The sequence below is a fragment of the Spodoptera frugiperda genome, chromosome 7 (genome assembly GCF_023101765.2).
Source record: "Spodoptera frugiperda isolate SF20-4 chromosome 7, AGI-APGP_CSIRO_Sfru_2.0, whole genome shotgun sequence".
Lineage (NCBI taxonomy): Eukaryota > Metazoa > Arthropoda > Insecta > Lepidoptera > Noctuidae > Spodoptera > Spodoptera frugiperda.
In genome coordinates this window covers 11,393,227-11,409,821 of record NC_064218.1, presented here as the reverse complement: position 1 = coordinate 11,409,821, position 16,595 = coordinate 11,393,227, and the positions used below count along the sequence as shown (strand labels likewise).

At 35.3% G+C, this 16,595-nt stretch overlaps 2 protein-coding genes across 5 annotated transcripts in view; one reads left to right on the top strand and one right to left on the bottom strand.

The window, feature by feature from the left end:
- Positions 1-16,595, bottom strand: part of LOC118265753 (zwei Ig domain protein zig-8) — a 215,959-nt gene that overhangs the window by 108,333 nt on the left and 91,031 nt on the right. The gene's annotated exons all lie outside the window — the stretch shown is intronic.
- On the top strand, positions 10,134-15,165 carry LOC118265750 (ecdysone oxidase-like). Of its 2 annotated transcripts, none has more exons than XM_035578865.2 (4): positions 10,134-10,269; positions 10,948-11,112; positions 11,843-11,976; positions 13,417-15,165. In XM_035578865.2, exons 2-4 carry the CDS (start codon positions 11,001-11,003, stop codon positions 14,920-14,922), a joined length of 1,752 nt encoding a protein of 583 aa, XP_035434758.2. In that variant the 5' UTR covers positions 10,134-10,269; positions 10,948-11,000; the 3' UTR covers positions 14,923-15,165. The 2 variants fall into 2 exon arrangements, with proteins under 2 accessions (XP_035434758.2, XP_035434760.2); XM_035578867.2 differs by having other exon boundaries at positions 10,159-10,255.

Sequence of the window (16,595 nt, the reverse complement as noted above, 5' to 3'; positions counted from 1 at the left end):
ATTGTTTTCTCCCGTCAAGGGACCTTACGAAACATGAATATAAAATATATTTTTATATCTTCCGCTTCGCTTTAGTAACGCCTTGTGTGTAGTTAAAGGTTTACGGATACTGACGAACAGTATTGAGGAAATGTGTTTGGAGTTTTTTTTTTTTGGTGTCGTAACATCAAATTCTATGTTGCTGTACCTATATGTGTGAGTGTTTGTGTGTAAACGATATTGCATGCTGGTAATGTTTGCAATTGATTTAACTCCAGAATTTTAATATTATAAATATCATAAATGTTATGATTCTTTGTGTCAAATGTAAGGAGTTTCGTGTTCGGGTAATTTCTAGTAATACCACGCAGTTTGGAATGAAAATTCTATATAATTAGTTTTAAAAAAGTAGGTAATTAGTAATAATCTGTAATTGGGCTCCGTTTTTAGCAATAGGTTAATTTACAACTCGTAACATAATTGGAGGACGTTTTCTTAGATTCAAACATGTGAGATGATATTTTTCCTTATCGTTACTTCTTGAAAAGTGGGGGACTTATTATGTTTTGGGTTCAGTGCATGGAAAAGAGGTTAATTACATTAGTAAATACCTAATTCAGGGTTAAAGCAAGTTACATAGATACATGTAGAAAAGACGTCACAACTCATATTGACAATACTTACAATAATAATATCATCTAATCAAGGAAAAGTAAGAATATCGTGTACAGACAGACATTTCATTTCTATTTATACACACGTCTGGTAGGTAATATTAACAGAAACCTACATAACGAGATACTTAATGAATTTCTTGGTGATGGATTAGACGTGAGCCCGTCGGCTGATGAAACACCCACGTGATTGAATCGGACACAAGTGCTAAGTAACGTTCGTGTCGATTTGTTCCGAATACACTAAATGAAGTATGTGTATCTAGAGGTTTGTAATTAAAGAGTAGTAGTAATTTTGATATTTTTAAATGTTTCTTGATGCTGGATCATCTTGGATGTTGGTAATGATGATGCAGTTGGATAGCTACAGCCGTGCCAATCTACAGCCTCTCTACGTAAGAGGGTTTGCAATAATCTCCACGCTTGATTCTTTACTCGTAAGAAGACTAGAGTAGCTGTGCGATAGTAAGGAAAACATTCATAGTACGCATCCATAGCATGCATCTTTCCATATCAAAAACTTAGCTTAACTGAGTCCGATTTCACCAGTGTTAAGCCATGTGTACAAATGAATATTTCGACACGTCCTAAGTATAAGTAAGTAACTGAAAAAGTTAAATTTTACAGGAGAGCGAATTTAAGATTGCAAAAATTATAAATTGTCATATCTTTGTCATTTTAAGGATCTATGGTTTGAAATTTGGTAACTGAGTTTAAAATTAAGTACAGTTTATGTTTACAAGGAAATTTTGTTTGTAAAGGTTTATGGTTTTGTTTTATAACACATAGATAATTTTACTCCGGTCTTAGAATGTATCAAAATACTCTAACTGCCACATCCACACTTTTTCAATGGAATATTTATCGAATATTTTACGCGATATCCATGGAATAAGTAGTTAAGTGCCTAGATACATTTTACAATTAAAATTGAATCCAGTGTATAAATGTGTAACTACGTAGATACACACTTATGCACCGGGAATGGCTAAAATTCCATAATAATTATCATTAGGACTTACCTTGTCTAGGTGACGAATAAATCTCATTTGGTGGTGACATGGTGAGATTCTGTCGCCTTTTAATTGCATTTTGCTTTAACGATACTAAGAATTTATAGCGTTCACTATATTAATAAAATATAACGCACCGCTCGCGCGTGCCGCTCGCTGTTACCGCGAAGAACTGAGCGAGCGGCAGATGCCCGCACCCCGCGTCTCGATCCCCCCGCGTACTACTATTTAACTGGAAGTTACATATTTGTACGTTGTATTTATTTCCTAGCTAATTCAGATAAATACTTATGCGTCTGAAAAAAAACCATGTTCGGCTGTTACAATTTTTTTGATATTTTTTTATTGGATAGATACAGGTACGTTGAAGCTAAAAATGCAATAAAAACCATTTCGTGTATCTGGCAGATACATACTTATACTTAGCGGGTGTCGATTTATTCGGAGAGTGTGCGGGGGAATTGCACAACTTGATTCCCCCTAGTCCTTTTCATCATCGAACCACAAGACAATCGGCGAGGCGTCACCGCTTCATGGTAGATATCCCACTCGCACGAAGCGCTTCGCTTCAAGCTTCCTTGTGCGAACTGCTAGGGAGTGGAACTCCTTGCCGGAGTCTGTGTTTCCTGATGGGTATAACTTGGGTGTCTTCAAGGCCCGAGTGAATAGGTTGCTTATGGGCAGACGTGCTCCACCGTAGGCCGCATCATCACTTACCATCAGGTGAGATAGCGGCCAAACGTCGACCCATTAAATGTAAAAAAAAAAATATATGATTGGTGGAAACCAAATATATTCACATCTCTGGTGGAATTCCTCTTAATTTTTTATCAATATATATGTCGGCGCAACCACATCAATTATCCAGAGAAAGTAGAATAAGTTTGGTTAATTCACTTGATTGTCCTAAAAATCAGTTTATTAATCATCAGTTGATTATTTTAAGTTTAACACGATGTAAAATTAACGTTATCATTGTAATTTCAATACTTAACCTAAAACTTGTAAGCACGTGCTCGTGCGCCGAGTCCTATAAATACGCCCGCACTGTAGGCAATCGATGCAGTTGCACTCCGATCGCCGTACAGTACGGACCTCTCTGGGAGTTGAATAAACTAAGTTTACAGTACTCGTGAAGTTTTTCTAAGCCCCAAAATGGGTGACCATCGTGAGAACAACAACTGTGACGTCAGCAATGATGACGTCACACTTTTTCAAAACACCACGTAGATTTCTCCTTCGTCATCAGAAGTGGGATTGCAAGAAGCCCTTACCCCAGCCGCTTCATCATCAGCTCTTCCACCTGATCAACTGGAACGAATCAACAGCCGCAAGTACATCAAAACCACGACCTGGAGAGTGAAAACAAGCCACCAGAATAAACAGATAAGTATTGCATGGTTAATTACTCTTTTCAAATTTCAAAAATTCTAAATTAAACTCCGAGAACTCTACGAGACCCTCCGAGAAATCTACGAGACCCTCCGAGAAATCTACGAGACCCTCCGAGAAATCTACGAGACCCTCCGAGAACTCTACGAGACCCTCCGAGAACTCTACGAGACTAACAACTAATTTATAATGAACAGAAATCCTTCTCAGAGAAAATACTTTCTTTGCCTACAGGTAATCACATCACAACATAACAAAACCAACGAGAATCACCGAGAACCTACGAGAATCACCGAGAACCTACAAGAATCACCGAGAACCTACGAGAATCACCGAGAACCTACGAGAATCAACAAAAAAATCAACGAGGCTGGTGCAGAGCGCGCACCGCCTGTCAGTATGGCCGTGTCGGCGCAACCACATCAATTATCCAGAGAAAGTAGAATAAGTTTGGTTAATTCACTTGATTGTCCTAAAAATCAGTTTATTAATCATCAGTTGATTATTTTAAGTTTAACACGATGTAAAATTAACGTTATCATTGTAATTTCAATACTTAACCTAAAACTTGTAAGCACGTGCTCGTGCGCCGAGTCCTATAAATACGCCCGCACTGTAGGCAATCGATGCAGTTGCACTCCGATCGCCGTACAGTACGGACCTCTCTGGGAGTTGAATAAACTAAGTTTACAGTACTCGTGAAGTTTTTCTAAGCCCCAAAATGGGTGACCATCGTGAGAACAACAACTGTGACGTCAGCAATGATGACGTCACACTTTTTCAAAACACCACGTAGATTTCTCCTTCGTCATATATTATGTTCTTTAAAGTATTAAGTTAATTTTCTTGTAATGATTTAGTGTTAAGATTATAAATGAATTATCTTAGGTGTGTCTTTTTGTGCGAAATCCATTAAACGGTCTGCTGAGCTTAGTTTTATTGCAAACTAGATATATATTGTGTTTCTAAATGGGTGTTTAAATACCAGTTGTATTATTTATGTAATATGCATTGCGTAAGACTAAAAATTAAGAATATTTTAGATATTCTTAGCAATATTATTGAACTTTTTTTATTTTTATATGAAATGAGCATACGTATCACCTGTAAGCAATCGTCGCCGCCCATGGATACTTGAAACACCAAAGGCGTTACAAGTGCGTTGCCGGCCTTTTGGGGGTTAGGAATTTAAGGGTTGTTGGGGAATTGGAAATTGATAGATCGATCCAGATACTCTTAGATGACATGTTCAAACCAAAAATTCGATATGTTCACACTAAAGCCCCATCAAAATGTCTATCTCTAGATCCTAGATAATATAACATAAATATTTTTCCTCTTAGCATCTTAAAGGAATCTAAAATATTTTCTTATTCGAGCAGCATCGTTAGTTACCGCTGAAAGAGAAACTTTATGTTTGTTAGTACTAACTTAAGCAAAACCTAGTTGCAGGTAATTTTATATACCTAGGAACTCGAGGAGACTAATACAAATGAAGCAAGTTCTTCTTTAAAATTTCATAGAACTTAAGTTCCGAGTTGGTCTTAAGAAAAATCTATAAAAATATATAAAGAGATAATGGTAGACGTAAACTTTGTGCAGGTTATTTTTCAAAGGAATTTCTAGAAGTCAGGTTTGTTATTACATTGCCATAGGGTCGAAAATTGCAAGAATTATGAATTCCGTCACATCACACATCACAAATCAGCCTAAAAGTGCCCACTGCTGAGCAAAGGCCTCTTGTCACGCGTAGAAGCAATGAAATTCCATAATATTGAAGATTTCGTCTGTGTTAAGGTTTTGACTGCCCACAAATACCGTTGAAAGCAAATCCTCCGCTAGCGCCACGCCTGTCACTTTTGTCCCCCATCACGTTTAATGTGTTAAAAATATTTGCCATTTCTTTTTTAAGCTCAGAAATTAACCCTCATTATCTTACTCGATAACTCATCCATATACATTAACGCCAAAATTCTCATAATAAAGTACCTATATTTCAAAAATCCAAGATTTTGAGAATACACAATAGCTACCCTATAGGTAACCAAAAGTACCAGGGCACTATAAAAGCAAAAAAATACTCGTACAATACATACATTCAATTCGTAATTCAGAATGTCACATTCGCCAAAGCCTTTACTGGAACGTTTCTAAGTAAGCAAAAAGGAGAAAGTTTAGGGAATTCGTGATGTTTTCCTTCAATAACCTTTAGTGTACGTGAGAGGAATGAATGCTCCTGTGTTATTATGGGAGCCTGGTATCTCGGGATTAGCGTCCATAACTGTTTAACCCAAATGTCCTGACTATTTTTGTTCGTATTAATTTTACCTGTATCTTTGTTTGTGCTGTTGGTTTTTTTTTTTTTTTTGAGGGGGAAAATCTACCAGTGTCTTCTTCCGCCTTGGGCGAAGCAAGAGAGTGTGTCAGACTCTCACTGACTAAAAACCACCCCGTTCCTTCTCCTGCTTTGAGCCGCAGCCCCGGTAACCTTTTACGTTGTCCGCAGCTCCGGGCTGTTGGTAGTGTCATGGTTGAGGAAGAGGTGCTAGGTTCGATGCTCGGTTCGGACAAAATCTTGAACAGTATTTTTCTTACTTTCTTCTTTTTTACTATGAGCGTATAGACTTTTTCGTTGAAAATACGATGTTAATTTGTCATTATATGCTCCACAATATTATGTAATTATTATATTTACAAAAATTAATGAATGTCGTATTAATTTTAGTTGTTTAATGAGGTTCATAACATTATATAACTGTCATGAAATATGCGTTTCATTCCATTTTCGTGTTTTTGCCTATTTCATTAAAATCTCCTGTTATACCATATTTCACCAAAATCTGTTTATAAAATTGATATGATGAAGAGTTTAGAGGAATCATACTAATGATAGCATTTATTTTAAACCGGATTAATTAGCACCCACTACTAAAATACGAACATAATTTTAGAACTAGTGCTATTACTGAGAAATAGACTTGTACTATATTTATAAAACTACATCTGAAGAGTTTGTTTGTTACACGATAATTTCCGGGACTACTGGATCAAATTGGATGATTATTTTTGATTTGCACCTGAGCAACCGCGTCGGATTAGCTAGTATATAATACAGAGAGAGTAGCATACATTAAACAGAGAACGGGCAAGCAATGACTGCACGGTTGGCGCGGTGGCTGGGCAACTGGCTGCCGTGCAACGGGTAGCGGGTTCGATTCCCGCACGGAGCAACTCTTTGTGTGTTCCACAAATTGTTGTTTCGGGTCTGGGTGTCATGTGCATGTCAAATTGTATGTTTGTAAACGCACCCACGACACAGGAGAAAATCCAACTGTGGGGCAACGTTTTAAAAAAATGTTCTTTGATAAATCTGATCTTTCAGAAACCGCGATTTCTAATCCACCTATGAGTAAAAAATTTGAAATAACCTGTAATGTAAAAGACCCAGCCCCTTGTCAAGCAATAGACAGTGACGAATTGTATAAGCCTACTCGGAGCTGCGGACGACCTATAACGGGTTACCGGGGCTCCGGAACAAAGAGCAGGAGTAGGAACGGCGTGGTTTTTAGTCAGTAAGAGTTTTGTATCTAGCTTCACTGACAGACAGACTGACGGACAATTCAACATGACGTTTCAAAAGTGCCTAATTTAGGATTAATTGAAATGAATGCTTTGACTTTGATATTCCCTATCGCCTCACCCAAAGCAGAAGTCGTTGGATGATTTTCTACCTCAAATAATGAATTATTAAACATGTTTTGTACTGAATATTGTTAATAATAATCTACCTACAAGCTGTTTCAGTGAAACAGCCTATCACGCACACTTCGTGTTGATCTGCCTCGATAACGCTTTCAACGAACAAGTAGCCATTAAACTTCTTTTTTTTCCCTTAATTAATTAAACTCATAATTTCCATAATGAGTTTTAATAAATTGAACCTGTCATTCTAACAGGCATTGTTTAAAATAAACGGCTATAAAGTGACTTGCGAAAAAAATAATAATACAAATTTAAGAATAATAGATGAAAAAAAAAAATTCGTTCCAACGATTTTCCTCCCCTCACAGTGTTATTTTTCTTTCTTTTACAAAATTTTGAGTGTTATTAGAAAGTATTTCGAAAATATATCTTTCAATTTTATATAACAATGGTTTGGTAGAGAGAATTCGAACAAAAGCGTGAAAAATTCCATTGAAAAACTCCAAGTTCCTCGTTTTATCGCTAACAAAAGGTAAACAAAGGGGAAATAAAGAAAATAAACCCATGAACGTTGAGTGTTCTAAAGTACAGGTTTAGCTACAGCTTCATTCAGCCTGTCACTTGTGTGTCATCCACTCATCTTATTGTTTTTGTTATTGTTTCACATTATGCTAAACAGAATACCAAAAGCCATAACAAAATCGTCAAAACTAAATATAGGTAATTTCTGTATCATTATGATTTTAAGTTGCTTATGTGTGTACAGTCCCTAACTACATTATTAGATGCACCTGATGGTGCCTGATCTGGAGCTGTGGACTGCCTAGCGGGTTACTAGGACTCCAGCTCGAAACCAGGAGTAAGGACGGGGTGGTTCTTAGTCAGTAAGAGTCCCTCACGCCTCGTCCAAGGCGGGAGAAGTCATTGGATGATTTTCTCTCCTTAAAAAAGGGCCTGTATGTGTATGAATGTCTATCCCGATATTAGAATGAGTTAGCATTTTGTCATTTAGCTTCCAATCAGAAGAAAGTACACCTACTATGATCCTTATAGTATGAAGAAGTCATAATAACCGCAGTTCCATTCACCCCTTTAGACAAATAGGGTCTGTTAGCGCATTATTTAATGAAGCAAGTTATAATTGCAAATCATGTTGTTGCTACTCAGACAAAATTAGATAATATGTCTAAAATATATGTCTAATTTTGTCTGGTAAATATTATTTTTGTTATCACACAACGGAATCATAATAAAAGAAGTAGGTATTAAGTTGTTTTTTATTATTTTTTACTTCAAATTTTTATATATAAAAATAGCAACAATATAAAGTGTAGGTAGCTACACTTTATATTTATATGATGCAATTTAAACGAAATATAAGACAAGATTATATTTTTATATGCAACATGTTAGACAGGCAACGTTTTTATTCTTTTTGAGTTAACTCAAAAAGAATAAAAATATTTTAATAAACTAGAATATTCCTAAAAAAACTTTTTGTTTTTTTTTTGAGTTTTACACGCTACAGTGAATTTACGCAAACAGTTTTAATTGCTTTGTATTACATAAGTAATTATTTTTTCACAAACCTGTGACTGACAATATAATGCATGTTCTCATGTCTTGTTCACAGATAATAATTTTTAATTCATAATTAAACAAGCAAAGGGAATTGTTTTTTTATGGAATAAGCTGATAAACGAGCAGACGGATCACTTGATGGTAAGAAAACGCGGCTCATGGACAGAAAACCGACGTGAAACAACGCTTGCGTTGTTTCTTTAGTGTGGAAAAAAATGAATTAAAAAAAAATAGAAGAAAATAACAATATTAGTGCCTTTCTGGTCTAATAGAAAAATAAATAATTTTGACTTTGACTTTGAGAATCACATATAAACAGATATGATACTTAAATGTTAGTATATCTCACGATAGTTAGTATAAACATTAATTTGTCATCATTCATCAACGTCACGTCTTTTAACCCCGAAGGGGTAGGCAGAGGTGCACATTACGGCATGTAATGCCGCTATACAATGTACACCCACTTTCACCATTTGCGTTATAACTCCCATGTAATAGGGGGTGAGCCTATTGCCATATACTGGGCACTTTTCCAGACTCCGTGCTACTACTGAGAAAAAAGCCCAGTAACACTTTGCCCGATCCGGGAATCGAACCCGAGACCCCTTGTTCGGCAGTCGCACTTGCGACCACTCTACTGACGAGGCAGTCAAAAAAATAATAAATTGTGTATATCAAAAACCCCACACGTCAGTCAAACCGTGAGAAATCGTAAATAATAAATATCAAAAACCGGTAGTGATGTAGCAAATGTAAAACAATGCGACATTATTTTAAATTTATTATATGAAAACAACCTTTGATATATGTATTGTAGCTATTAATATGTTTAAAACTATTTGTACAGTTGTGTACAGATTTGTGGCGTTGTAAATTATACAAATTGTTTAAACAAAAGTTTTAAATAAATACTTTAACAATAGAATTTGTTAAGGTTGAATATTCATTATTTTATTTGAAGTAATATAATCTAACTCGCTTCTTTTTGGCAAGATCTTAGCCTATAAACTGTCCCCAGTGCATGGTAAAAGCCTCTTCTTATTTCTTTTTTAATGGTATAAGCCGGTAAACAAACAGACGGATCACCTGATAGTAAGCAATTGCCGCCGCCCATGGACATCCGCAACACCAGAGGCGTTATTGTGCGTCGTATTATGTTTCATATCAAATGAAACGAGTGTTTTGAATACACCTGTACATTGTAAGCCTACGAAAAACAATGACGATATAAACATTATTTTTTTAAAATTTAATTTCAAGTAGTGAGACGTAATTTGTATATTAGGTAATTGAATAAAATAAATACTACATAATTTTAATTAATAAATTTTACTTGCTTTTTCCGCGCGGTATCACCTGCTTTGTATACATATACAGCCTATTATAATCTTTCTCAAAAAATGAACTATCCAACATGAAAAGAATAATTCAATTCGGTATAGGTAGTGGTTTAGGCGCAAGGAACATACAGAAACGTGAATTAATTTCATGTTTATTTATATAATTTCTCACCCACCGCACGGCTCGTATTGGTCATAGCGTGATATTTTAGCTTATAACCTACCTCAATAAACGTAATATTTGCCACAAAAAGATACAAACACAATTATACAAATCGAACCAGTAATTCCGGAGATTAGCGCGTTCAAACAAACAAACATTAATACTTACTAGTCTGCCTGCTAGTGGACTTATGAACTTTAATACGACAGGTAATGAAAATTAAATTTGACGCAAGCAAACCCAGGTACAGAGCCAGTAAATCAGGCTTGGTATAAATATTGTCACTCATACAAGTTTTAGTCCAGTTGTCCGTCTGCAGTGTTATACGTTCAAGTTTTTATTTTTTTTATATTTAGTGCAAAAATATTAGTTGTGGAAATATAAAGAGTGGAATATTTTAGTGTTATAGTGAGTTATCAAAGGTATTTTGTTTAGTGTGTTGTTTTTAATAGAGGCTTCGTAATCGATACGTGTTGTGTTACGGTACGGCTGAATTTAATAACTGACCTATTCAAAATATATGGATAAAGATTCATTATTTATATTATAATTATTTATTACGGCAGACAATTTACTTCGCTTTAATAAAAATAGTCCAGATCATAATCCTGAAATTGATATTTGAAATCGGATGTTAGAAAAGTAAACACCGTAGATTTTAGAATATAATAGATTTATCGTGAAAACATGAGTATGTGAAATTGTATGTTTGTAAACGCATCCACGACACAGGAGAAAGTCATAGTGGGCAACGATTAAAAAAAATAGAAACAATAAAAATGTAATTATGTTTAGATACATACAATAATTTAGATTAATTAACTATACATACCTTTTTATACTTGCATATATTCTACAAAAGAAGCATTTTATTTTTGATCTTGATTTAAAAACACCGATATCTATGTATGATTGCGGTACTCAGAGTCATTTAATGGTCACTTAACACAAACCTTACCAATTGCTGTCGATACAAAATTGTTACTTAGGAATAGTTTAAGTAATCATTAAATGACTCTAAGTTAGTGAACATAATTGGAACTTACACATACAAACACATAGGTAAAAAAACTGAACTTAACCTAATCTTCCTTTTTCAGAGGCAATGGCCAAAACATATAACAATAATAATTTATAGAAAAATACACATAAAATGAACGCGACGTCAGCTGTGCTTGGAATTAAAAAAATACAAGGAGCCTTGAAGATATTGGCAGCGTTGCAGCTGACTGCATACTTGTGGCCGCAACAAGCCCAAGTTCAAGGTATACCTCTCTTAATAAGTAAGTTAAGTAGAAATAAGAAACATGGCCGCCAAGTAAGTATCGATCTTTATCGGTCCTTATTATGACAGTGAAAGTCATTCTGGTTAAGTTTTTTTTTCTGATTTTGATTAAAATAATGTGTCTGCCGCACAACGGGTTTTGGGTTTGATTCCTGGGTCGGGCAAAATATTACTGGGCTTTTTTCGGATTTTCCATATTTTTTTTTCTAAAAATATATCTACACAAATTCAAATTAATAGCTGAAATCGAGCGTACGTCACTTCCGAACGATTAAACTAAATTTGGTATTTTTATGTATGATTTAGACAATAACTCGAATATTATAATACTTATGATCTTTTTTTTTTTTACATTTAATGGGTCGACGTTTGACCGCTATCTCACCTGATGGTAAGTGACAAATAATTGCGAAAATTTCATAATTAATCCAAAATGCTGAATTAAATTTCATCACAGATTAAATGCAATGAACCACGCTCTAAGCAGAAAGGCAAAGGAACATGAATAAACATGAAAAACACTAATATTACAAATAGAAAGTTTGTTGGTTTGTTCGTTAATCATGCTAAAACTATATAACGAATTTTGATGAGATTCGCTATACAAACAGGGTATGAGCTAACTTGGGTGATAGCATACTTTTTATCCCACGTAAACGTAGGCAGAGCCACTAGCACATGTAATAAATAAAAATGTAATTGGTTCATAGATGGTGCTTGTTTCGACTACATCATTGTCGGCGCTGGATCAGCGGGCAGTGTGATAGCGAACAGATTGACGGAGCTCGACAAAGCCACAGTTTTACTAATCGAAGCTGGTGGCGATCCTCCTGTTGAATCTGTAGTAAGTAACCATTAACTTATTCACGTCCAATAGCCAACCTGTAGTTGCAAAAGTAGTATCTATACTTTGGAAATAAGGTCTATAATGACACTCCATTATAGACCTTATTTTCTGTTGACCTTAAGTTCTCTCACCCACTGGTGAGAGTTAAGATTTAAATGTGTGCATTCTCTTTATGTAACTGTTCAATAAGGATGGAAAAATACCTTTAACTTTTTTTAGGTCTTCAATAGGAAGAGTCGTAAAAAGAACCCAAAAAAATACGACCTATTTGAATAAAATAACAATAAATTCAAATGACAATAAATTTTAACACAGTAACTTCTTAAAAAACAGACAGATATACATGTCAACTGTCATTACACCAATATGAAGTAATTGCTTCGTGAATCGATCGTGTCTTCCCAGTTATTAGTTAATAACGACTGCGAGCAAATAGCATAGCGTCCTAGAATTGACTATAACTGCAATCTATCGTATGGATATGCTTATGCATTTCTATGGTTATGCATACTAATATATCGTAGCAGGTCAATCTACATTAATTGATGCAAAGTATAGTAAATGAATTTGAGACACCCATTTGAATTATGTATGTTGAATTACTTATCTACAAATAGTTGAATCCCGTTTTTCAATAAAAGTCCTGTTAAAATCAATCCATCCATTTTAGGGATCAGCTAAAAAAAACAGGTAAAAATAACGTATGTATGGCGTATGTATGGTGGTGTAAAAACAGGTATTTTCAATATTACAAAAAGTCACTCCAATTTTATTTTTAGTCTAGATAACTTACTACTTAGGAGAATCAAATTATCATGTAAATGATTTTAACAAATTGATTCGTTGAATTAAAACCAAAGAAAAACAAATAATTTTAACATCGGTAACGTGATTATCATACCACAAATACGTACATAGGTAGAAGGTCGTTTGCTAGTATCAGTGATCTTGGTTTATTATGGCACGAAGCCCATGTATAGCGTCGAACTAATTGCTGGACACCGGGAAAATTCTAACCTCTATTAAAAGTACTTGTTCTACGAAGGAATTAGCTATCGAAGCTCCCAATTAATATTTTTCCCATCAGAGGATCTAAATCAAAACCTCATTTATACCATTTGTAATTTTTTTATGGTATAAGCCTGTAAACGAGTAGACGGTAAGCAATCGCCGCCGCCCATGAACACCCGAAACACCAGACTTGTTACAAGTGCGTTGCCAGCCTTTTCGGGGTTAGCAATTAGTAGGGTTGTTGGGGAACCGGAGATTGGAGAGGGGATAATTAGGTAACCTCACTCACACAACGAAACCCAACGCAAGCTTTGTTTCACGTCGATTTTTTGTGAGGCTGAGATATCACTACGGTCAAACCGGCCCATTCGTGTCGAAGCATGGCTCTCTCACACTTAAAATTCATTATTCTATATTCTATTCCAGATACCAGGATTACTACCATTTCTAAAGAACACAGAAGTGGACTGGAATTATGAAACAGAGAATGACGGATACAGTCAACAGTACCACAAAAATTATGGAGTAGAACTTACGAGAGGGAAAATGCTGGGAGGATCTAGTTCAATCAATTTTCTAGCTTACACCAGAGGCAACTATCATGACTTTAACAATTGGGCCAAGATGACTGGTGATGAATCTTGGAATTGGGAGAATGTTCTTCCGTATTTCAAGAAAAGTGAACGTCTAGTCGACCCAGTCATGCTCCATTCCAGTGCTCGTAGTTTTCATGGAACTGATGGATATTTGGCCACAACCAGGAAATATAATGAAGAGGTTCTGAAATACTTCGAAGCTTTTCAAGAAGTCGGGAACAGAATCGTCCTGGATACAAATGGTGACACGCCTCTTGGTATAACTGAATGCATGTTCAACATTGATAATGGTGTCAGACAAAGTACAGCGCAGTCATTCTTACATCCAATTAAAGATCGGCCCAATTTATTTGTTCTCAAAAACACGTTAGTATCAAAAATCCTCTTCGATGAAGACAAGAATGCTATTGGTGTGGAAGCCATATTAGAAAACGATGACGTTGTACAGTTTAAAGCTGATAAAGAAGTTATTGTATCAGCTGGTGCCATTAATACGCCGCAGTTACTAATGCTTTCTGGTATAGGGCCAAAAGAACATTTAGAAAGTCACAATATACCAGTTGTTTCTGATCTTCCTGTTGGTCAGAGTCTACAAGACCATATCATGGTTATGATGGCCCATAAAATGGGTAAATCACCTCCACCAAAACCTGTAGACTACTCATATATAGGAAGTCCATTGATGATGGGATACACAAGTTTGAACAAAAGTAAAAATTATCCAGACTACCAATCCATTAACTTTATCATGAACGACCCAACTCCTATGTTGCAATTTTGTTCTTTTTATTTCTCTTACATCGATGAAATATGCCAAACATTGTATGATAAAAGTATTGGGAAAGAAGTATTATTTAGTTTAGTGATATTGTTATACCCAGAATCTAGAGGAAGAATATTATTACGAAGCACAGATCCAAAGGAGAAACCCATAATTTACACTGGATATTATTCAGATCCTGTAGATTTGGAAAGGCATGCAATGTATGTGGAAGATTTTGCGAAGATTCAACACACAGAGTTTTTTGAAAGCGTTAACGCTGAAAGAGTTGAGCCAGAAGTGTGTGGATGTGAGAACAAGTATTCTACTGAAGAATATTGGAAATGCTATGCGCTATGTATGATGGTGTCTGGGTACCACTACTCTGGGTCGGCGGCTATGGGAGTGGTGGTTGATTCTCGTCTTAATGTCTTTGGGGTCCAAAAGCTTAGGGTCGCGGATGCCAGTGTAATGCCAAAGATTACTGGAGCCAATACTAATGCAGCGACGATTATGATTGGAGAACGTGCAGCTGATATAATCAAAGAAGACCTTTTCTTAAGGTCTAGATGTTAGATTTAGCTAATTGTTTATTTATATGTCTTTGTTATATTTTTAATAGCATTGGACGTCAAATGAGGCGGATTACCTGATGGTAAGCAATCATTACTGTCCATAGACACCCGCAAGACAAGATTCAAGGCAAGTGTTGTTTCTTGCCTCGAGCAGCCCATTCGTGTCAAAGCATGGTGTAAAATAGTTTATTTTTTAACTGTGCCGTTGAGATTAACATAGAAGTTATGACGGGGCCGATGTGTAGTGGTCGTTTAGTCAAATTTACTGTTTTTAATATAATATAAATATTTAATGATGTTGTTTTCTTTTGTTTTACCTATATCATTAAGATCTGTGTGTCCCCTGAAGAGGTGAAAGTAATCAATGCTTATGTTTGAATATGAGATTATATCAATCTCACATGCTGTAAGGATACACCAGATACAAATTCGTAATGTTTGCTGTTACCTAAAAATTTTTGAAAAGAAAAACTCCAACCTACTCCAAAACTATTTACAGTGACGTAACTACTCGAACAATAAAACACTTAGTAATACCGTAAAATATTTAATTACTTAAATTAATTATAGTTTTTACAGTCAAATGCCTGTACACTTAGTACGAGTTTGTTTTACGTTTAAAATAATCAAAATGAGAGCGCGTTCGACGCTCTAATTGGCCGGCTTGAATAAACCAACCAATCGGAACACCGAACACACTCTCGTTTCGATTACTTTAAACGTAAAGCAAACTTATACTAAGGGTACTGTTAGCTGATAATAATGTGTTTAATGTGAAAGATAAAAGGTCCAAGTTAATTGTTGTTTATACTCTTCACACAATCACTAGTGACGTCATTGTTTTTACGATTATTTTTATGTACGGTGTTTTTCCTAAACACCTTTATTTCTTCCTGTACTTACCTATACCAATAAGAGTCGGTACTTTCACTGTCAATTTCTCGACTAATCGATTCGAATAAAGAAAATGATCGGTTGGTTCAATGACTGGTTGATCAGCTGCCACGCAACGTGTTCTGGAGCAACTCTTTGTGTGATCCACAAATTGTTGTTTCGGGTCTGGGTGTCATGTGTATGTGAACTTGTATGTTTGTGAACGCACCCACAACACAGGAGAAAATCCTAATTTAGGGCAATGTTTCAAAAAATTCTTTCTTTTACCAATAAAGATCTTATTAAGGACAGTTACTTTCATCACTCTTGCACCATGCTTAATGATATGGTTTACTTTATTATAACTTCACGTTGGTATTTATAAATATTGCAAGTAATAAAAGTATTAAGAAAGGTCAGGTTAACTTGAAACAGGTTTCTTGCATAACGTAGACAATTTTGAGATCATTTTGTCTCATTCAGATCGAAATTTCCATTCACATTTATTCCTTAGTTCAGTTATTTATATGAAATAATGAATTTTATACAAGATTCAATTCACAATTCATTCACAAGACGTTCATTATTGTGTACTACTAAACATAAAAGTATCCGGTTTGCTCTACTCGCTCATAAAGGTTTAGAATATAATGCAAAACAGTATTGATTTCAACCACTAGAACAATGAAATGATGTTTAGTACATGTCTATTTTAGTGGTCTAAAATCCTTGTTTGACCCTTATATTTTCTATTTTAGAACTGTCAGATTTATATCATTGACCAAAAATTATTATCCTTGG